This window comes from Mytilus galloprovincialis, chromosome 12 (assembly GCF_965363235.1).
Source record: "Mytilus galloprovincialis chromosome 12, xbMytGall1.hap1.1, whole genome shotgun sequence".
In the NCBI taxonomy this organism is placed as follows: Eukaryota; Metazoa; Mollusca; class Bivalvia; order Mytilida; family Mytilidae; genus Mytilus; species Mytilus galloprovincialis.
In genome coordinates this window covers 66,682,228-66,710,190 of record NC_134849.1, presented here as the reverse complement: position 1 = coordinate 66,710,190, position 27,963 = coordinate 66,682,228, and the positions used below count along the sequence as shown (strand labels likewise).

Sequence of the window (27,963 nt, the reverse complement as noted above, 5' to 3'; positions counted from 1 at the left end):
TACTGAATTATTCTTGAATTATAAGCTAAACATATTGCATAGTGACAAAACATGGTTATTAAAAAACGTCACAAGAAGTCATGAACTAAAAATGTTTCCAGATTGAGGGATTGGTCTGCAAAAAATTCATATCTTGGTATTTTTTATGTATCCATTTGTTGGCGATCCATTTTGATCCAAAAAACACTGGACATCCTGCATGTAATGTTGCTTTGTCACCCTGTTCATCTTTGTCCAAATTTGTAAAAATTAAAACTGAACCCTACAAAATTGATTGATTGTGTTTTAATTACAATCAAACATACATGTACTTTCAATAAATCCTGTTATGGACAGTTACAAAAACCGAGTCTCAATGTCTGAATCTTTGAATGTATCCGAGTTCTGATGAAAGGTTGATGAAAAGTGTGTTGTTTGTTACGATCGGTTATTGAGATTTTGGCGTATTAAATTATAATCCTGGTACCTTTGATAACTATTTGATCCCATTTCCCCATAGCAAACATGAAGGAAGCTTTTATCGCGTCTTCCGTAATGATGTCGGTAATATGGTTAGTTTAAGTTTGAAATGTACCAAACAATTTTATCCAATCATTTTCAACTCCTTCAACATTTATAATTCAGATTGAACGGAATATATAACGAAGTTCTTAGTCATTACCTCTAAAAGTTCAATGTAGTCTGTTATGCAAATGATCGAATGTACTACCATTAAACATTAAAATGTTGATTGAAGGCTGTTAAATTCGTCTTCAAGCAATATTGGCTCTATCGTGATGGTTTTTTTTTTATTGAAGACACTGGAGTGCCTCTAGAGTATCACGGGCGGGATAACGGACAATCATATTACATAAAGAGGCAAATTATTATTCCGGAGGGACATTCAAACTGAAAAGTCAATATAAACAAACAACGTAATGGCCAAAACAGAAAAAGGCAAGCATACTAAAAACTGTACACAAAACAAAACAGTGAAAAAAAGGAAGCAAGCCAAAATAAGGGGTTATCTTATGTGCTCTGGTAGGGTGAGGAGACCCAGCTTCACATGTTGCATCCGTCAAATTGTTCATGTTAGTATAAACCCGGTGTTAAGTCTTAATCGGTAGGTCACATTAATGTTGGTCCTACATGTATATACTCTTCAACTTCGTACTTTATTTGGCCTTTTAACTTTTTTGAATTTGAGCGTCACTGATGAGTTTTTTGTAAACGAAACGAGCGTCTGTCGTTAATGGAAAAAGTAATCCTGGTATCTATGATGAGTTTATCCATGAACAGAGGAAGGGGTTGTAGTTAAATCAATTAAGGTCTAATGATCCTTTCCCATGCAGGAAAAGAACTCACAAACTAAGTTTTATCGGGCTATTGATACAGTAGGTGCACTGTTTAGAAAACTCGGAAATCGTAAACTTGTTTTTATGTTTATTTGTTTTATCTTCTAACAATAACTTTGAAGTTCTTTTTATTTCAATCGCCAATACTGTATAAATGATCAAATGTATCAAAGGACAATGTAATCACATCGGTTTTTGATGTAGTTCTTGTTGCTTAGTCGTTACTATTCAATGTTGCGTTTTGTGTTCTGTTCTTTGTCTGATTGTCGAGGGTTTTTTGCCATTGTGTTGACATTCTGTTTTCGACTTATGAATTAGAATATCCTTTTGGGAAAATTTTACCTCATTCAAAAATTAATAAATGTTAGGATATAAAATGTAGAGAAAATCTGTATTATCTCTTAAATGGAACGAATGTAAACAACCCCAATCAACAGCATAACACACATTCCGGGTGCGGGAATTTCTCGCTGCGTTGAAGACTTGTTGCTGACCTTCTGCTGTTGTCTGTTCTATGGACGGGTTGTTGTATCTTTGACACATTCCCTATTTCCATTCTCAATTTTATTTGTAGAGTTCAATGATCTGGCTTGCATGACAGTAGTAATTCTGATTTTTGCGATTCATAATTTATGCAAAGCTTAACCGTCAAATATCCCTCTGTAATATCGTAGTGGTGAAACATACATTTTTAAGTGTCTAGGAAACCACAATACTACAATTCATCAACGATACCTGCCTTGTGATCGATTATGTCAAATACGAGGGAGACTTACATGAGACTCGTCATTGCAGCTCAAATCAAAATTGAATTAAAATACAATACGAAATTGAAAACCATAAAAAGCAAAAAAATCTAAAATCTTCGCTAATACCGTCTTACGCTGATGGTAGGAAGTCCCTTGTATGTTATGTTAATACTTTCAGAATGTTATATTGTATATACATATATACCTTCACAGGTGACACTGCAAGTCCTAATTCTGGGAAAACTGTCGAACCACCGACTTCCACGTCACTCAACTGTAATGCGATAAATGCATAATTAAGTTATTAAATTATAATGTTATGAAATGAAATAAGAAGTTTTTTAGGCAGACATGTGATTGGCAGATCTAATAAATACTTGAACAGAAAAAAAAAACACGAATTGACAGAAAACTATTACATTGTATATTAACTATGCATCATATAAAATGGTCAACAGAGTTTCTCTTATCATGCCACCTCCCTTGATAGTAGTAGTATGGATGATCAATTATAATACTGAAGCTAGTTATTTAAAAATTTTGGGGTGGCATAAAAGAGGGGCGATATATACTAGAGTGACAGTAAAACTAATAAATCGAAAATAAACTGACAATTGCATGGCTAAAAGATAAAAAGACAGACAGCACTAATACATAACACAAAAAAATAAAGATTAGGCAGCACGATACCTTTCCTACACCAAGGGTGATCTCAGGTGCACCGGGTGTTTACGGAGATCCTACTCCACACGTGGCACCTGTTGAAATGCACATTTGGTGCAGAAATATCGGTACCGTTTTTAAATGGAAGTTTCCAGAAGATATCAGGACTGATATTTAAACAGATCAATAAATAACATTTCAATAATATACAAGTTTCGAGGTGATACAAGAATCGGCAATGGTGTTTCCACAAAACGTTTAGTTAGTTATAAGGTAAAATGTTATACTTACGTAAAGTATTATAGTCAAAACCCTGTTTGTTGCAGTATGAAGAACACCAGAAAGCTGCAATATAATCAATGATGAAAACTATATTGGCATTTTTATATTTGCTACTCATTCAAACTTTGTTCTTGTTTGGCTTTATAAATATTTTGATGTGAGCGTCACTGATGAGTCTTATGTAGACGAAACGCGCGTCTGACATACTAAATTATAATCCTGGTACCTTTGATAACTATTTAAATACTGTTTACAAGTTTAAAACTATAAAACATTGCTTTTTATTAAAATGTTTGTTCATGATAATTCATATTTAACAGTTCAGATGACGCATTGTCATATATTGTACCATGTTATATTGTCATTTAAAACAATACGTGTTTGCTTACAAAAATAGTATGATAATAAGTCCTTCACCTATAAGCAATATTACGGTTTTGCAAGGAAAACATATAACAATCATATAAATGCTAAACAATACTACATGTGGCATATATATATCATGATAGTCATGCCTTCTTGAATGCTGACTCAGAATGTACCTATTACGATCTCGGCGCTAACTGACGATTTTAAATGCATTTGTTGAGAAGTTTCCTTAAATTGTCGCGGTAATTTAATTTTCATCAACTATTTTTATATCTTCTTACAGATATTGCTCATTTTATTTTCAACGGTTAAGATATAAGGTCATCACAACACACAAAAAAAGCAAACATAATAATTTAAATATTCTCTCTGTATTCCATTACTATTGATATGCATAATAAGATCTAATCACAGGCATAAGAAGAAACATTTCTTGGTGTATGGGTTTAATGAAAGATTTTTGAAGCTTCCAATAAACCACACTATGGGTTGTGTCGGAACTCATTCATACAGAGAGTGACATATTATAGATAAAACAAAACGATTTACATGTGATTCATTAACAAAATAAAATAAATATTGGTGGGGGGGGGGGGGGTAAAAAATACATTAAATAGACAGGTTGTATCCAGTAGATCTACATCAAGAAATACCAGTCCCAAGTTAGGAATATGACAGTTATTTTAAATTGGTTTGATGTGTTTGAGCTTTTAATTTTGTAATTTGAGAAGCGACTTTCTGTTTTGAATTTTCTTGTGAGTTTTTTTTCAACTTTTTCGCTACTCTTTATTTCTTTGACTATTTCATAACTATTTAGAAAAATTCAAATCTTACCAATGTTTCATCCAGCCAATCAAAATGTGGCTGATATTCGCCGCCGATACCGTAATTTACAATCTGAATTAAAAACAAATATTTTCTTCATAACTAAAGTAATGAATATTTTACAAATGATATATATTAACAAATAATAAATTAAGATAAGTGTTTAAAAAACAAAACAAACGGCATATGTCGCTAGATATCATTGAAAGTCAAAGACAACAACGACTACTGTAAATAAAGGGGGGAAAAGATAATAGAATGTATATCCGTGTACTATAGAAAAAGCACCAGTACACCTAGCTCTCGTAAGTTGTCAAAGAGTTGAAAGTTCACTTATGAAACTTACGAGTCTCAGTACATTAATGCCTAACTCCTCAGTTTATTTTTATTGTATTGTTATTCTACCACACCCGAATCTACGGTAGTTGATTTTTGTGTATTTGTTTTGTACCGCAGTAACAAATAACAAAACCTTTATAAGTAATGTTCAAACTTTTCGAGGAATGAATTTTCGGTTAAACAATCAGGATTAGTGATTCTTATTGGTCAAAACAGTTTCATAATACCAGCAGAAAACAAACTGTACAGACACATGTCAAAGATAATATGCGTATACTGTATAGCGCCAGACACATATTATGACTGCATTAGACTCATCACTGGTGTCCGTATCAAAACGTGGAAGGCCAGAGCTAAACCTAGTACATCTGTTTTACAAAGGGGAGTAATGTTTAATTAAAGTAGGGTTTCAACTTCCTCGATAACGGACGCACAAAATTTATGTTTATAAAGAAAAAATTGATCTATAAATTCTTGATCACATGACTACTGTAAAATCATCACAAGGACAAATCAATCGTTTAATTGTCAAACTTTTAAAAAAGTTAATGAATTACTGTGGATTCATTTATTTTCGTGGGTATCAATTTTCGTGGATAGAGAAAAAAAGGCATTTCGTGGTATACGTAAATTCGTGGATCGCTGATTACAACAACAAAAAATTAGATACTTAATTCGTGGATTTCTTTCGATTTATGAGATCATATAACCTCCTTGGTTTGATCAATAATAAAACAAAACAAAAAAGAAGGAATTCATTGAAAAAGTTTTGAATTGTCAAAATCCTCGCTTGGTCATTCTAGTTTAAAGTGTTCATTGATAACTTCGATTACAATAATAGCCAGAGAAAACTAATTATTTGTTTGTTTTACAATTAATAAATTCTTGTCTGAATTCTATAAGGCATTCAAAACTTTATGATTGAAAGCTCATTTCCAAAATCACGATATAATAAACAGTGATATAAGTATAAGGTGTGAAAATAAATGTTCCTGTCATAAACAATATTACCTACGGGCAATATCCCCGTACTTAATCCTATTGATTTTTAATCACTGGTAAACCAAACTATGACACGGTAATTAACAACTTTATTTAGTTATTTTCCATGAACAGTTTTAATCAATTTCAAAAAGTATATAATCACTGATATTCGATATATTTATTATAGAATTAATCAAAATACTTGTATCTTCTTTCAATGAAAAAACACGTGTTATGTTACAATGTTTATCGCTAATCAACACTATACTAGAACTGCATAACATAACCGGAAATAAACATCCGACTCCATACACATTTCTCGGGATTATTCTTCGTTGAATTCTTAAATTCGTGGTTCGCTGTGACCCACGAAACCCACGAAAATTGGTATACCACGAATAAAAATGAACCCACAGTATACGTCATTGTATTTGTAAGTGAGGCGAGAGATACCAAAGTGATAATCAAACTCATAAATTGAAAACGAAATAACAATGCTAGGACAAAAAACGAAAAATGACCAAAAGTATACAAAACAGCATACAAAACTAGAGACCGAGTAAAAAGAACCCCACCAAAAACTGGGTTGATCCGAGGTGATTTGGAAGTGTAGATTCTCCTCCATATCTAGAATCCGTTGTGTTGCTCATGTAAATATGAACTAGGGATAAGTCTATTCGGCATATTTGTATCTCAATGTTTCATATGAAAAAGCAATGGAATAGATAAAGGCAACAGTAGTATACCGCTGTTCAAACTCATAAATCCATGGACAAAAAACAAAATCGGGGTAACAAACTAAAACTGAGGGAAACGCATTAAATATAAGAGGAAAACAACGACAAAACACTACAATGTAGCACACACAGAAACGGACCAAGCATCAGACAAAATTCCACGAGAAAAACAAATATAACATCAAAACCAAATACATGAATTTGGGATAGACAAGTACCGTGACACTACACAGACAACTAAATGCTGAGTAGAAGCGTTTCTCGATATTCTGAGAAATTCCCAAAAAATTGATCATTTCTATGGTAAGAGTACAGAAGATATAAGCCTGATTTATCACGGAGGTGAAAAGGTCGATTTTTTTTTACTCAGCATTTAGTTTTCTGTGTAGTGTTCTAAGACTGGTTACCATTTTTTCGTTGTTTTTGGTTGTTTTTCATATATTTTTTTGCGGTTTTGTGTCGAATTATAAATCCCCTTAAGATATATTCTGGTTTTTTTCGGAATATCAACTATAAAAGTAAATTCATCTGAACACTTTTTCAGAGTTAATATAGGATTGTTGGTGTTCCAGTCTGAAATATCTCTATGTATTCCGTATTCCGTAATTTTATATTCCAGGCATAGATTACGTTAGCCGGGGGGGTTTGGGGGGGATTGGCTCCTTAATGCTATTCAACTTTGTACTTGTTTGACTTTGTAACTTTTTTTATCTGCATGAGCGTCATTCGTGAGTCTTGTGTAGACGAAACGCGCCTCTGGTTTATTCAAATATAATCCTGGTACCTTTGATAACTCATGTATTTTTTAATTTACGTTTTTGGATTGAGTTAAGCCTGCCTATTGATATGTTATCGTGTGTTTTTCTATGTTGTGTTGTTATGCTTTTTTTTCAGAAAAAGGGAGGTTTAATTTGGTACCATTAAAACGTTTAATCCCGCTGCAACTGTGTGCACCTGTCCTAAGTCAGGAATCTGATGTACAGTAGTAGTCGTTTGTTTATGTAATTTATACGTGTTTCTCGTTTCTCGTTTTTTTTTATATAGATCAGACCGTTGGTTTTCCCATTTGAATGGTTTTACACTAGTAATGTTGGGGGCCTTTATAGCTTGTTGTTCGGTGTGAGCCAAGACACCGTGTTGAAGGCCGTACATTGACCTATATTGGTTTACTTTTTCAAATTGTTATTTGGATGGAGAGTTGTCTCATTGGCACTCACACCACATCTTTCTATATCTATTTATAAATATTCAACCTTTTTTTACCTGCAAGTGGTCAGCTTGTCGAATGTTTGTTCTCAGTCCAGTCAGACGTTCTAGAAGATCATTAAACTTAATCATATCAGGATCAGACATATCATCCATAAAGTTATACCTACAACAAGAGTCAAATGGAACAGTTTTGAAATGAGTAAAGTAAATTATCTGAAAAATAAGGGTATGATAAAATTGCTGATAATATACCCACTGTGAGTTTATTATTATTCCTGGGATATCAATTATCATTAATTTAGTGGGTAAATCCTGAAATTTAATATTCATAAAAGCTGGTTTATTCTCTGACATTATTGTGCAGTGTAATATAGAAATCCACTTTTTTATTTACCCAATTGATTACCTGTTGTAGTGAGATCGTAACTTAGAGTAGTAAAATAATACAGTATAAGAATAAGAAGATTGGCTCTTTTTTCAAATTGTTACGTTTACTTTTAATATACATTTGAATCAATTGTTAACATTAAAATGAAGGACTAACGTCGGGCTAGTTCTTTTACTGGAATCAACTTTCCTAAAAAGTGAATCGTCACTAAAGATTTTTTATCTTTGTAACTGGAAATATAGAATCAATTATTAACACTAAAATTGAAGACTTACGTCGAGCTAGTTCTTTCACTGGAATCAATATGCCTCAAAAGCGAATCATCACTCAGGACTTTCGATCTGTGTAACTGGAAATATAGATTAAGTGTTTAGATAGACATTTTTTTGATAGACCTTTATGTATATTATTTGATTCTTTTATATATTTAAAACTATCTTCTGACCTCTTTTTCGGGTCAATTTGAACTTCGGTGTAGATGGGGGGTTTGGTGGGGTTTAGGGGGTGGTAATATCCGTCACTTATATCATATAACGTAGAGCTTTCATCATGTTCATTTGTTAAAACAGATTTTTTTTTTCTCTTCAAATAAACGAATCGTTTTTTGTCAGGGGGTATCATAATAATTTATAAACTTATTAGTACAAAATGAAGGTGTTTCAAGGTTTATCGACACATTGTGGGCATTTCGAAGGACACCAATTGCTTCCCCTTAAATAGCAGACTTCGTGAATTGTTAGAAATAACACTTTATGTTGAAACTCTGTACTGATTATTTTTATTTCCATGCAATCAATACACTGAACAGCATGCACCGTAAGAAAAAAGCAATCATGCCAGAATAACAATAGATTGAAAGTCAAATCATTTATAGAAATATAATCACAAACCACATTTTCAAAATGTTGTTAAAAACTAAAGCGGTGGAAAAATGAATATATTTTTTTTTTTATTTTTTCAAATTTTCAATATTGCTTTTTGTAATATTTTCCAATTAAACAATAAATATACGCACATTTCAGAGAACTCATAAAGTGTCAAAACTTAAGCCATAATGAACTCAAAATTAGTTATTCACATTATGTGTTAAAGTGTATAATTATATGTTTCAAATGCTTTCTTTTCAAATAGATGTGCCATTAGAAAAGTTTGGTAGTGCATTATTAACAATCCGAAAGTTGCAGTTTGGAAATTTTGTAGACATAATGTAGTAATTTTGTTTGCCCTGACCTTGGTAAAATTAGAAAACTTTTTTACCCTGCCCATAACTATTACATTTCTTACCTGGTTTGAAAATCCTTTTAATTTCTCGATGAGATTCTGACTAATGATGTCATGGACGACCAGTATCATTGGAGATTTATTTATGTACTCAACTTTGATTGGTTGCTTGTAAAAAGTTAGTTCTTGAAATCCTAAATATTTACAAACTCCACCAAAGCGTGTATCCTAAAATGATTGACAAATAAATATACCATATGAGTTCAATGTCAGAAAAATATAATCTTTTTTGTATGAGACTTAGAAACTGGGGAAGGGCGAGGTTCTACAGAGCCCTTCCCAAGTTTTGCGCCGAATACAAAAAAGTTTATATTTTTCTGATATTGTACTAATATTATTTTTATACTGCAACTTAAATTAATACATTGATAGCTATTGTAAAACTAATTTCAACTTATGTTCATCCTTTAAGGAACCCCTGATTGTGATAAAAGTGATCCATGATGAAATTGACATTGCACACAATATAGCTGTGTTACTATATTTAGGAAATAAACACAACTAGTTGCAGTATAAATCTTGAATCGTTGCTTGTTAAAGTAAAAACGTAACTTATGCATTAATGTCTATCAAATTCCAATTCTGAAACAAAAGATCAGTGTATATGTTTTGTTTAACAAAGGCATTCATTTAACAAACAACGTCCAAAGATTACGTTTGTTATGTTAATTACACCTTATGTAAGAATCCTAAGTTTTGATTGGTTGATAGCCAGTGTTTTTTTCATAATTTACTTTGATCAAATGCATATCGTTCATTTTTAACGCCGCCGAGGTATGTGCTAAACTGATATACCTTTTTTACCCTCTCTGTCGTGGTATTTTGAACAGATATATCATGTTAAAGAGGGGTATTTGCGAAAAATACCAGTCGAGAGAATGTTAAATTTCGCAAGCCGTAAGGCGAGGGAAATTCATTCTATAGACTGGTATTTTTCACAAATACCCCTTAAGAACATACTATATCTGTTTAATTACACCGAATGTTAACGTTCAAAAACGCATTGATGATCGTGACGTTACAAGCGTCCAGTCGGTTAAAGTATTAATTGGCAAATACAACGACAGAGAGGGTAAAAAAAGGCATATACAATAGTTTTAATGATAAATCGAGAGAATCATTCATTTGTTCGGGGATTTGTGTTTGTGCATGTTTGTGCAAAAAGAAAGATCTTTTATCATCCTGTTTCGTGGCCTGCATATGTTTTGTTTTCAAAGCTACGTTTAGTTTTAAACTTACCCTTTTCAGACATGTGTTTTCATATTTCTTCGTAAAGTTTGCATTTCTATCAAACTCTATCCCATAATATATCATGGAATTGGTTTTAACCATTGACTGAAATTCCTCAACTTCTGTTGCGTCTAAAATTTAAAAATACACAGATAAGTAACTTCATGTTTAGTTTTTTTTTTTATTCTGAGGTGTGTGATAGGATAAGTCAAAGTGTAAATAAAACGGAATGACATTAACATTTATTTTCATTCCAACTTATCTTTCAATTCAGCAATTATTAATGTAATTTCAGTGATGTTCGATGCTATTTTAAACAGATTCAAAAACGTCGAAGAGATGATAATACCAAAATGGACCTTATGTCCGACAATCGCAATCGGATTCGCAGTAGTTGGTCGTGTGTTAATGTCGTTTTTTTTTTCTATTTGTAACTTATTCTTTAGTTTTCTATGTTGTGTCATGTGTTATATTGTTTGTCTGTTTGTCTTTTTCATTTTTAGCCATGGTGTTGTCAGTTTATTTTCGATTTATGAGTTTGACTGTCCCTCTAGTATCTTTCGTCCCTCTTTTGTACCTATTGTGTCTGTTTGTTTTGTTTCAATATGATAAAATTTGATGATATTGTCATACAAGTGAGAGGTTTAGCTAGCTTTAAAATCAGTTTCAATCCATCATTTTCTACATTAAAAAATACCTGTACGAATTCAGGAATATTGCAGTTGTTATCCATTCTTTTGATGTGTTTGAGCTTTTGATTTTGTCATTTGATTAGGGACTTTCCGTTTTGAATTTTCCTCGAAGTTCATTATTTTTGTGATTTTAATTTTTTTCTCTTGTAATAATTCTATAACCTGTCAACACTCAGGTTGAATATTAGACTCCCGGATGCAGTTTAACTGTAATCTTTGTTGATTCATCATGTCTACCGTAGAGGTGTTTGAAACATTACGCATACCATCTTTTATTCATATTCATAAACATAACATGCCAGCATTTCGATATGTTTTACTCACTAAAATTTACTATTCGCATCCTTGTTCGTACCCTCTCTATTCGATCCTGTAAATAAAGCATTAATGATATATCTCCCTTTAAGCACCTGCGATCACTCCCAGTTTTGGTGGGGTTCGTGTTGCTTAGTCTTTAGTTTTCTTTATTGTGTCTTTTGTGCTATTATTTGTCTTTAGTTTCTTTGTTGTGTCTTGTGTACTATTATTTGTCTTTAATTTCTATATTATGTCTTTTGTACTATTATTTGTTTTTTGTTTTCTATGTTCTGTCTATTTGTCTGATTTTTTATTTATTTTTTTAGTTTTTAGCAATGACGTTGTCAGTTTATTTTCTATTTATGATAAATATTTTTCCATTTCTAAGTTTGATATTTATGAGTTTATTTGTCCCTCTGGTCTCTTTCTGAGCTCTTTTAAATCAACAAAATTATACACTTTCTTATTTTGTCAAATTTTCTGATGACGGTCGCATGATTTTTTTCTGCTACATCTATTGTGGAATTGAACATCAACTATCAATCGCTAAGTCTTATTGAACTATTGAAGATTTGTTATCTACAATTCATTTGATATATTTTGGTGTTTGCTTTTCGTGTTGTTCAGTGTTTCCGTTGTTTCTTTGTTTCGTTGTTTTCCCCTTATAGTTGATGTGTTTAGTTTGTTACATGGATTTTGTTTTTGCGTAAACAGTAAAATCACAAAAATACTGAACTCCGAGGAAAATTCAAAACGCAAAGTCCTCAATCAAATGACAAAATCATATAATAAAACACATCAAAGGAATTGACAACAACTGTCATATTCGTGACTTGGTACAAGCATTTCCAAATGTAGAAAATGGTGGATTGCACCTGGTTTTATAATTGATTAATGGCTATTGTGCAGCGGTGTACTACTGTTGCCTTTAACGATCATAATACTGAATCACCTGATATCCAATTTGGAAAATTGTGAATAAATTTTTATTCTTTTTTTTTCTCAATTGATAGCAGCAATACTTTGATAAGCTCTCTCTCTGACTTGTTATGTTTACCTAAAAAATCAATATCAGTGACGATGCACGTACGTTTTTAATTTGCAGTAATTCCGAATACATGTAATTCAGCAGTTTTGATGTTAGAAAATGGTACCTTCACACTGTCAAGGAATTAGGATTGACATCATTCTTTAGAAAGGGAACTAAATATCATCTACTGTCAATTATTAATTGGAATGAGTGTCATAGGATCATACACGATTCACTCCCAATTCAGAGTATAAAATGGAGAAAGTGAGGAAGAGCCGACCAAAAATTCTTAGATTCTTTTTTTTTTTATTCAAACGAATTTAAAAAATAGATATTCATAATTTTCCAGAACATTTTACTCCAAAAATAGTAGCATTATTTCTCGTATCAACCATAAACTTTTGAAAGAACTTGGCAAGGATATTTTTCCCGCCTTATAAGCCTGTCACAAATATCATTATTGCTGGACCTTATCAAAATTGGAAAGAGAACAAAATATGATCGACTGAGAAACAAATAATCGTTCGTGATATCGAGTGTACTGGGATTCATTTGTTTTCGTGGATACCAATTTTCGTGCATTAAGGAATCATTGTATACACTTGATTTCGTTGTTTTTCGTGAGTTTGCTAACAAGCCAATAGAAAATTTGTACATTCTTAAACATTTGGATTCGTGGTTCACTTTAATCCACGAAATTAACGAAAATCAGTTAAATGAAGAACGTTTCTCCTCTAATATTCTGATGAATCATTAAACCATGAATATTGACAACATAAATAAGAAAACTTACTTGTCTTTTAATTTCTGTTATGAATTCATTTAAATCTGCTAAGAATTCCCTTGCTTTCCCGGAATTCAAATGTTTGATCTTATCTACTGATGTCTGCATCCATTGTAAAGCTATTCTTGTGTATCCTGTCTCGTAGACAAACTTACCGATGTCATAGCAATCGTATGCTGAAGAAAAAAAGCAAATAATGTTAAAGAAATACCTATCTTTAATAATAATAATAATAATAATAATAATAATAATAATAATAATAATAATAATAATAGTAGTAGTAGTAGATCGAAAATCTTAATGTGGTGAACTCTTCAATAAGTAGCACATTCGGAATCAGTAGTTCCTTATTTTCGTCGATTTAATATGTAACTAATTGAAGTGATTACCAAGATAAACTTCCTTTGTGATACTCCTCATTTTATAACAACCATCTAGATAAGGTATCTTCTATCCTCAAATGTGAGTCAAGTGTTTTTCTACATAAGAAAATGCCTGTACCTAGTCAGAAATATGACAGTTATTATCCATTCGTTTGATGTGTTTGAACTTTTGATTTTGCCATTTGATTGGGGACTCTCCTTTTTGAATTTTCCTTGGAGTTCAGTATTTTTGTGATTTTACTTTTTTTTTGTAGGTATGCATTATGAAGAATATAAAAGATTGATGATGAAATGTTCACTCTTATATGTGAATTTCTGGTTAAGAAATTTAAACTATCTATAGTAACTGTAGTTATTTATCGGCTTATTTTATCAATTGGCAAGCAATTGTTTAAGTCATTTTCATACTGTCTGTAAATTTTTGGACGTGTCTTTTGCAGTCAGTTCATTGCTGTACAGATAATTCGCTTTTCTCAGTCTATGCTTAGACTATTCAGAGGCCTTTTTATTCTGTTCAAAACAACATCATACTATACATTGATATAATCATAATTATAAATTAACTGTTAACAAAACTTTGAATTTTTTAAGAAAAAAAAATAAGGCTTTTCTACCTCAGGAATAGATTGCCTTAGCTGTATTTGGCAGAACATTTAGGAATTTTTGGTCCTCAATGTTCTTATACTTTGTACTCTATTTGGCCTTTTAATTATTTATTGATTCGAGCGTCACTGATGAGTCTTTTGTAGACGAAACGCGCGTCTGGCGGAATTATAAAATTTTCATCATGGTACCTTTGATTAGTTTATTTGTCTCAAAATCTACTGCACAGTGATGAATCGACTGTAAGCTAATTGTCTAAACAGTTTCCAATTTACCGCAGTTGATAAGTTTGAATATCGACTAAAAGACTAAACTCGACTGAATAGGTGATATTAAGACTTTTCAGAAGATGATCTAATCAAATGATCGTGTAAGACTAGTTATTATTATCTATTGAAATTTCAATTATACATTTCCCTTTCAGTCTTGTATTGTGGGTTTGAATGCCTACCACTTAAAACTGGAACTTGTATTCCTAGTACATTTCCGCTTGCCATCTCTGCAGGTGTAACATTATATGTGTTCTGAAGCCTGGTGAACGATGTAAGAACGCCTTTTAAATCGACTTCTCCTGGTAACTTGTAGTTCAATGTTGCTTGAAACTCTAAAATTATGGAATAAAAAGTATATGTTGTATGATCAAGGACATTCGGTCCCATAGAGTATCATCAGCTAAGAGTTTAGTACATTTAAGAAGGGATATAGTTACGATACTGTTGTCAGGTCATTAAAGATTGCATATTTTGGCGTTAATATTGATTCACTTATAGGGTCTTTGAATCGGAACTAAACATATTTATTCAAAATACAGTTATTGGCATGACACGGGTTATGTTCTTCTCATATATGTTATGATGGTATGATACTTAACCCCTAACGGTAAGGATTGTGCCTGATGTTCATATGATGAAATCATAATCTTTCAGTGAGTGATTTAATTGAAGTCTGGAGCTGGCATGTCAGTTAACTGATAGTAGTCTGTTGTTATTTATGTATTTTTGTCATTTTGTTTATTTTCTTTGGTTACATCTTCTGACATCAGACTCGGACTTCTCTTGAACTGAATTTTAATGTGCGTATTGTTATGCGTTTACTTTTCTACATTGGCTAGAGGTATAGGGGGATGGACGTCAAGTTGGTTACTTATTCCCTATTCCCTATTCGTTACCTATTCCCTATTCCCTATTCCCTATTCGTTACCTATTCGTTACCTACTTCCTATTCGTTACCTATTCGTTACCTATTCCCTATTCCCTATTCGTTACCTATTCCCTATTCCCTATTCGTTACCTATTCCCTATTCGTTACCTATTCGTTACTTATTCCCTATTCCCTGTTCCATATTCGTTCCCTATTCGTTCCCTATTCCCTATTCATTACCTATTCCCTATTTGTTACTTATTTCCTATTCCCTATTCGTAACCTATTCCCTATTCGTTACCTATTCGTTACCTATTCGTTATCCCTATTCCCTATTCGTTACCTATTCGTTACCTATTCCCTATTCCCTATTCGTTACCTATTCGTTACTAACTCTCTATTCCCTATTCGTTACCTATTCGTTACCTATTTCCTATTCCCTATTCGTTACCTATTCGTTACCTATTCCCTATTCTCTATTCGTTACCTATTCCCTATTCCCTATTCGTTACCTATTCGTTACTAATTCCCTATTCCCTATTCGTTACCTATTCGTTACAAATTCCCTATTCCCTATTCGTTACCTATTCGTTACCTATTCCCTATTCCCTATTCGTTACCTATTCGTTACTTATTCCCTATTCCCTATTCGTTACCTATTCGTTACTTATTCCTTATTACCTATTCGTTACTTATTACTTATTCCTTATTCGTTACTTATTCGATTTTTGATATCCTTCCCCCTTTTTAGTTGTTTATATTCTTATGTCTGGTTATAGTTCTAAATTTGTTGAGGTAAAATGACCTATTTATATGTGTTGATGCTTAACCGATCCTGTTGCTCTATGTTAAATACTTATTTGTTTCTTATTTGATTTTTATACCTTCTACCTTTTAAATGTTTTATATTCGTATGTTTGAAGATCTGGTTCTTGGTTCGAAGAGGTGAAATCACCTTTTAGCGCTTGTATAAAAATGAAGATGTGGTATGATCGCCAATGAGGCAACTCCCCACAATAGACCAAAATGACACAGACATTAACGACTATAGTTCACGATACGGCCTTCAACAATAAGCAAAGTCCATACCGCATGGTCAGCTATAAAACATGTTAGCGGGGTGTACATCGTTTCGGAGCTTGACTAATACCTTGTTTTTAACACGCGTATTATACGTTGCACCTTTTAGAAAATGATTTTCAATTGTGTTTTTGTCTCTGGCGGTAACTATGTGTTTTAAGAGATGAAAAAACACTATTAGCGCGTTTGTACCCGTTCTAGCGCTCGGTTTATACCCTGTTACTTATTCGTTCCTTAATCGCTTTTAATACGCGTGTTATACGTTGCACCTTTTAAAAAAAGGATTTTAATTGTTTTCTTGTTTCTAGTGGTAGATTGCGTTTCTAAGAGCGCGTATGTAGCAGTTTCATCGCTAGACTGATACCCTGTTACTTATTCGTTCCTTATTCGCTTATAAAAGATGTGTTATGCGTTGCACTTTAAAAAAAGAAATATGTTTGTGTCTCTGGTGGTAACTGTCGGTTCTTAGAGGTGAAATAACGCTAATAGAACATTTGTACCCGTTTCAGCTCTCGACTGATACCCTGTTACTTATTTGTTCCTTATTCGCTTTTAATACGCATGGTATGCGTTGCACCTTGAAATAAATCGATAATCGATTGCTTTCATGTCTTTGGCGGTAATTATGTGTTCTCTGAGGTGAAAAAAACCTATGAGCGCATATTTACCCGTTTCACCGCTACACCGATACCCTGTTACTTATTCGTTCCTTATTCGCTTATAAAACGTGTGTTATGCGTTGCCCTTTAAAAAAAGAATTATTTTTGTCTGTGTTGGTAACTGTTGGTTCTTAGAGGTGAAATCCCAAAGAATACATTATAACCGCCAGAGACATGAACACAATTGATAATCCTTTTCTAAAAGGTGCAACGTATAACAAACTTATTATAAGCGAATAAGTAACGAATAAGTAACAGGGTATTAACCGACGCTGGAACGCCGGGCTACATACGCGCTAATAGGGTCATTTCATCTCTAAGAAGACATTGTTATCACCAGAGACATGAAAATGATGAATACAATTGAAATTCCATTTCTAAAAGATTCAACGCATAACAAACGTATTATAAGCGAATAAGGAACGAATAAGAAACAGGGTATTTACCAAGTGCTGGAACGGATACATACGCGCTAACAGGGTTATTTCATCTCTAAGAGCACATTGTTACCACTAGAGACATGAACACAATTGAAAAAGGATTTATTTCAAGGTGCAACGTATACCCCACGTATTTAAAGCGAATAAGTAACGAATAAGTAACAGGCTATTATCGGAGCGCTGGAACGGGTACATATGCGCTAATAGGATTTTTTCACCTCGGAGAACACATAATTACCGCCAGAGACATGACAAAAATTGATAATCGATGTATTTCAAGGTGCAACGTATACCAAGCGTATAAAAAGCGAATAACGAACAAATAAGTAACAAAAGTGCAACGCATAACACACATTTTATAAGCCAATAAGTAACGAATAAGTAACAGGGTATCAGTGTAGCGCTAAAACGGGTAAATATGCGCAAATAGGGATTTTTCAACTCAGATAACACATAATTACCGCCAGAGACATGAAAACAATCCATAATCGATTTATTTCAAGGTGCAACGTATACCACGTGTATTTAAAGCAAATAAGGAACGAATAAGTAACAGGGTATCAGTCGAGCGCTGAAACGGATACATATGTTCTATTAGGGTCATTTCACCTCTAAGAACCGACAGTGACCGCCAGAGACACAAAAATTATTTTTTTTAAAGTGCCACGCATAACACACGTTTTATAAGCGAATAAGGAACGAATAAGTAACAGAATATCAGTGTAGCACTAATCGGGTACATATGCGCTGATAGGATTTTTTCAACTCAGAGAACAAATAATTACCGCCAGAGACATGAAAACAATTGACTATCGATTTATTTTAAGGTGCAACGTATACCACGCGTATTGAAAGCGAAAAAGGAACGAATAAGTAACAGGGTATCAGTGTAGCGGTGAAACGGGTAAATATGCGCAAATAGGGATTTTTCAACTCAGATAACACATAATTACCGCCAGAGACATGAAAACAATCGATAATCGATTCATTTCAAGGTGCAACGTTTACCACGTGTATTTAAAGCAAATAAGGAACGAATAAGTAACAGGGTATCAGTCGAGCGCTGAAACGGATACATATGTTCTATTAGGGTAATTTCACCTCTAAGAATCGACAGTTACCGCCAGAGACACAAAATTTATTTTTTTTTAAAGTGCCACGCATAACACACGTTTTATAAGCGAATAAGGAACGAATAAGTAACAGAATATCAGTGTAGCACTGATCGGGTACATATGCGCTGATAGGATTTTTTCAACTCAGAGAACAAATAATTACCGCCAGAGACATGAAAACAATTGACTATCGATTTATTTTAAGGTGCAACGTATACCACGCGTATTAAAAGCGAAAAAGGAACGAATAAGTAACAGGGTATCAGTGTAGCGGTGAAACGGGTACATATGCGCTCATAGGTTTTTTTCACCTCAGAGAAAACGAAATTACCGCCAGAGACATACATGAAAACAATCGATAATCGATTGTTTTCAAGGTGCAACGTATACCACGCGTATTAAAAGCGAAAAGGAACAAATAAGTAACAGGGTGTCAGTGTAGCGGTGAAACAGGTACATATGCGCTAATAAGTTTTTTTCACCTCAGAGAACACGTAATTACCGCCAGAGACATGAAAACAATCGATAATCGATTTTTTTTCAAGGTGCAACGTATACCACGTGTATTAAAAGCGAATAAGGAACGAATAAGTAACAGGGTATCAGTCGAGCGCTGAAACGGGTACATATGTTCTATTAGGGTTATTTCACCTCTAAGAACCGGCAGTAACCACCAGAGACACGAAAATATTTCTTTTTAAAATTGGAACGTATAACACACGTTTTATACGCGAATGAGGAACAAGTAACAGGATAACAGTGTAGCGCTGAAACGGGTACATAGGCGCTAATAGGGTTTGTTCTACTCTTAGAACACATAGGTACCAACAGAGACAAGAACACAATTGAAAATCATTTTCTAAAAGGTGCAACGTATAACAAACGTCTGAGACGCGAATAAGAAACGAATAAGTAACAGGATAACAGTGTAGCGCTGAAATGGTTACATAGGCGCTAATAAGGTTTTTCCCCTGTTAGAACACATAGGTACCACCAGAGACAAGAAAACAATTGAAAATCATTTTCTAAAAGGTGCAACGTATAACAAACGAATGTGAGACGCGAATAAGAAACGAATAAGTAACAGGGTAACAGTCGAGTGCTGAAACGGGTACATACGCGCTTATAGGGTTAAATCACCCCTTAGAACCTAAATTTACCACCAGTGAGTGACAAGAAAACAATTGAAAATCATTTTTTTTTTAAATGTGCAACGCATAACACACGTATTATACGCGAATAAGGAACGAATAAGTAACAGGGTATCAGTCGAGCGTTGAAACTGCTACATACGCGCTGATAGGGTTATATCACCTCTTAGAAACGCAATCTACCACTAGAAACAAGAAAACAATTTAAAATCCTTTTTTTAAAAGGTGCAACGTATACCACGCGTATTAAAAGCGATTAAGGGACGAATAAGTAACAGGATATAAACCGAGCGCTGGAACGGGTAGATACGTGCTAATAGGGTGATTTCATCTCTAAGAACACATAGTTTCCAACAGAGACAAGAACACAATTGAAAATCATTTTCTAAAAGGTGCAACGTATAATACGCGTGTTATAAACAAGGTATGAGTCAAGCTTCGAAACGATGTACAACCAGCTAACATGTTTTATAGCTGACCATGCGGTATGGGCTTAGCTTATTGTTGAAGGCCATATCGTGACCTGTAATTGTTAATTTCTGTGTCATTTTAGTCTATTGTGGGGAGTTGTTTAATTGGCGATCATACCACTTCTTCATTTTTATACAAGCGCTAAAAGGTGATTTCACCTCTTCGAACCAAGAACCAGATCTTCAAACATACGAATATAAAACATTTAAAAGGTAGAACGTATAAAAATCAAATAAGAAACAAATAAGTATCTAACATAGAGCAATAGGATCGGTTAAGCATCAACACATATAAATAGGTCATAAATACGTCATTTTACCTCAACAAATTTAGAACTATAACCAGAAATAAGAATATAAACAATTTAAAAGGGGGAAGGATATCAAAAATCGAATAAGTAACGAATAAGGAATAAGTAGTAAGTAACGAATAGGTAATAAGGAATAGGTAACTAATAGGACACGAATAGGAATAAGGAATAAGTAACGAATAGGGAATAAGGAATAAGAAACGAATAGGTAACGGATAAGGAATAAGGAATAGGGAATAAGTAACGAATACGTAACGAATAGGGAATAGGGAATAAGTAACGAATAGGTAACGAATAGGGAATAGGGAATAAGTAACGAATAGGTAACGGATAGGGAATAGGGAATAAGTAACGAATAGGTAACGAATAGGGAATAGGGAGTTAGTAACGAATAGGTAACGAATAGGGAATAGGGAATAGGTAACGAATAGGTAACGAAGGAGGAATAGGGAATAAGTAACGAATAGGTAACGAATAGGGAAAAGGTAACGAATAGGTAACGAATAGGGAATAGGGAGTTAGTAACGAATAGGTAACGAATAGGTAACGAATAGGTAACGAATAGGTAACGAATATGGAATAGGGAATTAGTAACGAATAGGTAACGAATAGGGAATAGGAAATAAGTAACGAATAGGTAACGAATAGGGAATAGGTAACGAATAGGGAATAAGAAATTAGTAACGAATAGGGAATAGGGAATAGGTAACGAATAGGCAACGAATAGGGAATAGGGAATAGGTAACGAAAAGGTAACGAAAAGGGAATAGGGAATAGGTAACTAATAGGTAACGATTAGGGAATAGGTAACAAATAGGTAACGAATAGGGAATGGGGAATAGGTAACGAATAGGGATCAGAGAACGAATAGGGAATAGGGAATAGGTAACAAATAGGTGACGAATAGGGAATACGGAATAGGTAACGAATAGGGAATAGGGAATAGGCAACGAATAGGTTACGAGTAGGGAATAGGAAATAGGTAACGAATAGGTTACGAATGAGGAATAGGGAATAAGTAACGAATAGGTTACGAATGAGGAATAGGGAATAAGTAACGAATAGGTAACAAAAAGGAAAAAAGTAACGAATAGGTAACGAATAGGGAATAGGGAATAAGTAACGAATAGGTAACGAATAGGGAATAGGGAATAGGTAACGAATAGGTTACGAATAGGGAATAGGGAATAGGTAACGAATAAGTAACGAATAGGGAATAGGAAATAGGTAACGAATAGGTAACGAATAGGGAATAGAGAGTTAGTAACGAATAGGTAACGAATAGGGAATAGGGAATAGGTAACAAATAGGTAACGAATGAAGAATAGGAAATAAGTAACGAATAGGTAACGAATAGGGAAAAAGTAACGAATAGGTAACGAATAGGTAACGAATAGGGAAAAAGTAACGAATAGGTAACGAATAGGTAACAAATAGGGAAAAAGTAACGAATAGGTAACGAATAGGGAAAAAGTAACGAATAGGTAACGAATAGGGAATAGGGAATTAGTAACGAATAGGTAACGAATGGGGAATAAGTAACGAATATGTAACGAATAGGGAATAGGGAATAGGTAACGAATAGAGAATAGGGAATAGGTAAAGAAAAGGTAACGAATAAGGAATAGGGAATAGGGAATTAGTAACGAATAGGTAACGAATAGGGAATAGGGAATAGGTAACGAATAGGTAACGAATAGGTAACGAATAGGTAACGAATAGGGAATAAAGAGTTAGTAACGAATAGGTAACGAATATGGAATAGGGAATAAGTAACGAATAGTACAACGAATGAGGAATAGGGAATAAGTAACGAATAGGTAACGAATAGGGAAAAAGTAACGAATAGGGAAAAAGTAACGAATACGTAACGAAAAGGGAAAAAGTGACGAATAGGTAACGAATAGGGAATAGGGAATTAGTAACGAATAGGTAACGAATAGGGAATAGGGAATAGGTAACGAATAGGGAATAGGGAATAAGTAACGAATAGGTAACGAATAGGTAACGAATAGGGAATAGGGAATAGGTAACGATTAGAGAATAGGGAATAGGTAACGAATAGGTAACGAATAAGGAATAGGGAATAGGGAATTAGTAACGAATAGGTAACGAATAGGGAATAGGGAATAGGTAACGAATAGGTAACGAATAGGGAATAGGGAATAGGTAACGAATAGGTAACGAATAGGTAATAGAGAATAGGTAACGAATAGGGAATAGGGAATGAATAGGTAACGAATGAGGAATAGGGAATAAGTAACGAATAGGTAACAAATAAGGAAAAAGTAACGAATAGGTAACGAATAGGGAAAAAGTAACGAATAGGTAACGAATAGGGAATAGGGAATTAGTAACGAATAGGTAACGAATAGGGAATAGGGAATAGGTAACGAATAGAGAATAGGGAATAGGTAACGAAAAGGTAACGAATAAGGAATAGGGAATAGGGAATTAGTAACGAATAGGTAACGAATAGGTAATAGGGAATAGGTAACGAATAGGGAATAGGGAATAGGGAATAGGTAACGAATAGGTAACGAATAGGGAATAGGTAATAAGTAACCAACTTGACGTCCATTATAGGGGGAGGGTTGAGATCTCACAAACATGTTTAACCCCGCCGCATTTTTGCGCCTGTCCCAAGTCAGGAGCCTCTGGCCTTTGTTAGTCTTGTATTATTTTAATTTAATTTTCTTGGGTACAATTTGGAAATTAGTATGGCGTTCATTATCACTGAACTAGTATATATTTGTTTAGGGACCAACTGAAGGACGCCTCCGGGTGCGGGAATTTCTCGCTACATTGAAGACCTGTTGGTGACCTTCTGCTGTTGTTTTTTTTCTATGGTCGGGTTGTTGTCTCTTTGGCACATTCCTCATTTCCATTCTCAATTTTATTCAGAGGACTTATGTTCAACTCACAAATTTAAAGTCTTGTTGAAGACCAATACTATTGCTTTTACACGCAATTAAGAGACAAATTTTAATACAACATTTTATATCTTACAACAAAACGTTAAAGCAAATACATAAAATAAAATAAAATAAAATAGCATTCTGTGTGTGTTTACTTTTTCACAGACAATTGCCTCTTATATAAACCTATCTGCAAAAAAATCGTTTTGTGGCTCAAATGATACTGCGTTAGACGGGAAATCAAATTAAACTTTTGAGAGATTGTTGTAAATTATATGAAACAAGAATGTGTCCCTAGTGCACTGATGCCCCATCCACACTATCATTTTCTATGTTCAGTGGACCATGGAAATCGGGTGAAAATCTGTAATTTGGCATTACAATTAGAACGATCATATCACAGGAAACATGTGTACTAAGTTTCAGGTTGATTGGACTTCAACTTAATCAAATAATACCTCGACCAAAACCTTTAACCTGAAGCGGAACAGACGGACGAAAGGACGAACGAACGGACGCACAGACCAGAAAGAATGCCCATAAATGGGACATAAAACTGACCTGGACAGTCAAATTAACTAAAGCAAATAAAAGTACACAGATACTAACTTTTGGAATGTCCTTACCGTTCATGTGTCTCTCAGCTTTTAGGTTGTTGTATATTTGAGTAATAGAGTATGAGGCATCACTGATAGTTTTTGCATACAGGTACATAGACACGGGATTAGGAGGTACTGGTTTTGTTCCATTTAACTCCTCTGTCAGCTGACTTCTAATGCTTAATGATATTCTGAAAGCATAAATAAATAACTTTTTGATTCTCTGAAAGCACAAATAAATAACTTTTTGATCTTCTGAAAGCACAAATTAATAACTTTGTGAAAGTCAAATAAATATCTTTGTGATATTCTAAAAGCACAACTAAATAACTTTGAGATATTTTGAAAGCACAAAAAAAAATATATTCTGAAAGCACAAATAAATAACTTTTTTTATATTCTGAAAGCATAAATATAAAATTTTTTGATATTCCGAAAGCGTAAATAAATAACTTTTTTGATATTCTGGAAGCACAAATGAACAACTTTTTGATATTCTGAAAGCACAAATAAATAACTTTTTAATATTCTGAAAGCACAAATAAACATTTTTTTTATAATTACACCTTATATTAGAATGCCAGCTTTTGATTGGCTGATAGCCAGTGTATTTTTCGCATATTCTAACATTTCTTCCTCATTTCAAACGAATCTGACTGTTTTTCACCACTGCCGGTGAATATGCCTCAAATACCATGGTATTTGCCATTTTGGATATTCCTTTTTTACCCTCTCGAGCATTTTCCCGCCAATTTTTCGGATATGACGTTACATAAAGACAGCGCGAACGCGTATAAGTACATGTATAGTTCCCGTGGTATATTTTATGATAGTACTTGTCCTCAAATAAATATTTCCTTTTCCTAGTACAGAGAGTTTTAATTAAAATTCATTCGGTGTAATTAAACAGATATATCTAGCGGCTCGGGAAATTTAAGTCCCTCGACTTGTATTTTTCGCAAATACCCCTCCATAACATGATATATCTGTTCAATATTCTGCAAGCGTAAATAAATTACTTTTTAATATTCCGAAAGCACAAATGGATAACTTTTTGGTATTCTGAAAGCAAAAATAAAAAACTTCTTGATATTCTGAAAGCATAAATAAATAAATTTTTGATATCCTGAAAGCACAAATAAATAATAACTTTTTGATATTATGTAAGCACAAATAATTATTTTTTTAATATTCTGAAAGCAAAAATAAATAACTTTTTGATATTCCGAAAGCACAAATAGATAACTTTTTGATATTCTGAAAGCACAAATAAATGAGTATTTGATATTCTGAAAGCATTAGTAAATAACTTTTTGATATCTATTAATAGAAAACGTTTCAATATCCCGAACCATACATAAATACCTTTTTGATATCCTGGAAGCACAAAAAAATAATAACTTTTTGATATTATGTGAGCACACATAAATAACTTTTTTGATTCTCTGAAAGCACAAATAAATAACTTTTTAAATACTCTGAAAGCACAAATAAATAACTTTTTAATATTCTGAAAACACAAATAAATAACTTTTTTGATTTCTATTAAGAAATAAAACAGCAGACGTAAGTTCATATCATTTTTTTATTATTTTTCTTCAATTTAGATTTTGCCATCATCTTTCATACAATTCTTCATCCAACAGGTTCCTACGTTGTATTAATGAAAGGAAGCCATCTATGATGATGAGATTTCACAACTTGGTGTACGTTAAAGGAAATTGAATTTGGCTAATAATTAACCAAAACAGGTAACGCTAAAATATCGCACAGTACACACAGTAGGCACGATTACCCGGTTCCTATTGAACAAAAAAACATACATATATATATACATATAGCGTTACTTGTTCTTGGCCAGCATTCATATCCATTTTATTTTTTTCAAGTTTATTTTTAACTTATATATATACACATGTAACAAAGTATTGCAACACCTTGATTTTTTAAAACTTGAAAAATCAGCCTCTTTTTTTTTGATGAAATATAATAAAATATGTGTATAATATTATTGAAACATAGTTTATAATAACATTGGCATTGAAACGAACAAAAAATGTTTCGAAAAAAAATGATTTATATAACCACAATTTTAATAACAAAATAAAGTGTTTTTTGTACAAAAAAATGCATTTTACAACTTTAACTGTAGTCGAACTTTACAATGTCAGACATTTCAAAATTAATCTTCAGATGACTGTTCACATCATGGCTGATCGTTATACGCCAAAGCATTAGTTAGTACTTTGTGCGCAGTCTCCATTCAAACGGATAACCGCATCTAAACGTCTTCTGATTCCTGCCATAAATCGACTAATTTGTTGCTAAGGTAGCAGCAACCATTTCTGATTAAGGGCATTGTTTATTTCATGATGTGTTTGAACTGGGGTGTCCTTTCGCGCACTTTTCGCCCAATAGTGTCCCAAATATGCTCGATATGGTTCTAATCCGGGCTACGATCGGGCAAAGGAAGATGAACCGAATTCCATTTCAACATTGGATCTTCCTCCACGATGCTAATTTCCAACTTTGGCGAGCTCTGCACTACATTGGATACGGAAAACTGTGTGTCTGTTAGTTAGCAAAGGTCTCCGAAATGGTCTTATCGCACGATAACCAGTAGCGATGAGTCGATCTCGAACAGTTCTTGTTAAAAGGCTCCTGTATGGCCACCACTCTCTTTTTATGATTGTCTTGTATGCAATGGGTTTCCTTCTGACCAACCTTCATTATGCTTGATTTTGCCTAGCAAATGGTATAGGGGTCTTCATTATCTCGGAAGGTCTTTAACAGCGTTTATTGCCTGATTTTTATTTTCAAAACGACTTATAGTGGAATGGTGATAACCAACAATACGTGCAGTTGTTACAGCGACATCCCTGCTTCTCTTATGCTGATAATCTACCATATTGCTGCAGTTAAGAGTTGTCAAGGACCCATTACAAGGTGTCAATCACATAACTTTAAAAACTTGGTTATTTAAAGTGTTGAAAACAATGAGGATAAAAACATCTGATTTGCTGTTTACGGGTACATGTGCAGATAAAAACTTATCGAGTCGATATTTATTGATTAAACTCAGGTGATACTTAAATAATGTTTAACTAGTTCTATTTTACCAAATTATATAACAAAAAAATAAAGAGTGTTTTTTTAATTTCAATTTCAATTTGGTGTTGCAATACTTTTTTCCATGTGTATAGTTTTGCATATATAGTTTTGCATATAAGTCAATTGACAATTTTAGCCATGTTGTTCTTTAAATAGATAAAAAAATGATCATTTAGACCAAGTTTGGTTTCATTAGGCCTAATCATTAAACAAAAGAAGGTTTTTTGTGCAAAAGTAAATATACGATCGGCGACGGTTGCTAATTGATGAGAAAAGATCACTTATATTGTTATAATTAGTTAGGTCGGGGCCATGTATAATTCTTAAGTATACGAAACGGATTTTTTCGTATTGTTGAAGACCACACGGTGACCTATCATTACTTAAATATTCGTCTAAAAATTTCATAATTTAAGAAGAAGAAAATGATATTCCAAAAAAAATGTAGAAATTATTTTCAGTAAAAAAAGTATGTGATCGAATAGTGTCTTATAACTGGTTTTTATGTAAAACAACATAAAGAAATCACAATGATTACCTTTTTAAAACTTCAATTTTTAATTCCTCTTGTCGAATGTATTTATCCATATTTTTCACCAATTTAACGGCAGTCTTTTTGGATTCCTGCAAATTTTCCGTGCACGTGAACAAATGTCCCAGTACACAATATAAATTAAATAAAAAGACGAAAGAAATCCACATTTTGTCCACTATCATCGTTATAAGTAAACTCTTCCGCTAAATAAATCTGACAAAAAAATGATTGATTTTTATATTACATGTAATACAC

The 27,963-nt window shown here is 33.2% G+C and overlaps 1 protein-coding gene across 1 annotated transcript; it reads right to left on the bottom strand.

Moving 5' to 3' along the window:
- Window positions 1–27,963, bottom strand: LOC143053475 (prolyl 4-hydroxylase subunit alpha-2-like). The gene is made up of 13 exons (XM_076226272.1): window positions 27,712–27,963; window positions 24,090–24,253; window positions 14,631–14,783; window positions 13,203–13,369; window positions 11,407–11,452; window positions 10,400–10,521; window positions 9,164–9,328; window positions 8,155–8,228; window positions 7,546–7,654; window positions 4,232–4,294; window positions 3,038–3,091; window positions 2,289–2,357; window positions 1–262 (listed from the first exon to the last, which is right to left on the bottom strand). Exons 1-13 carry the CDS (start codon window positions 27,888–27,890, stop codon window positions 86–88), a joined length of 1,542 nt encoding a protein of 513 aa, XP_076082387.1. The 5' UTR covers window positions 27,891–27,963; the 3' UTR covers window positions 1–85.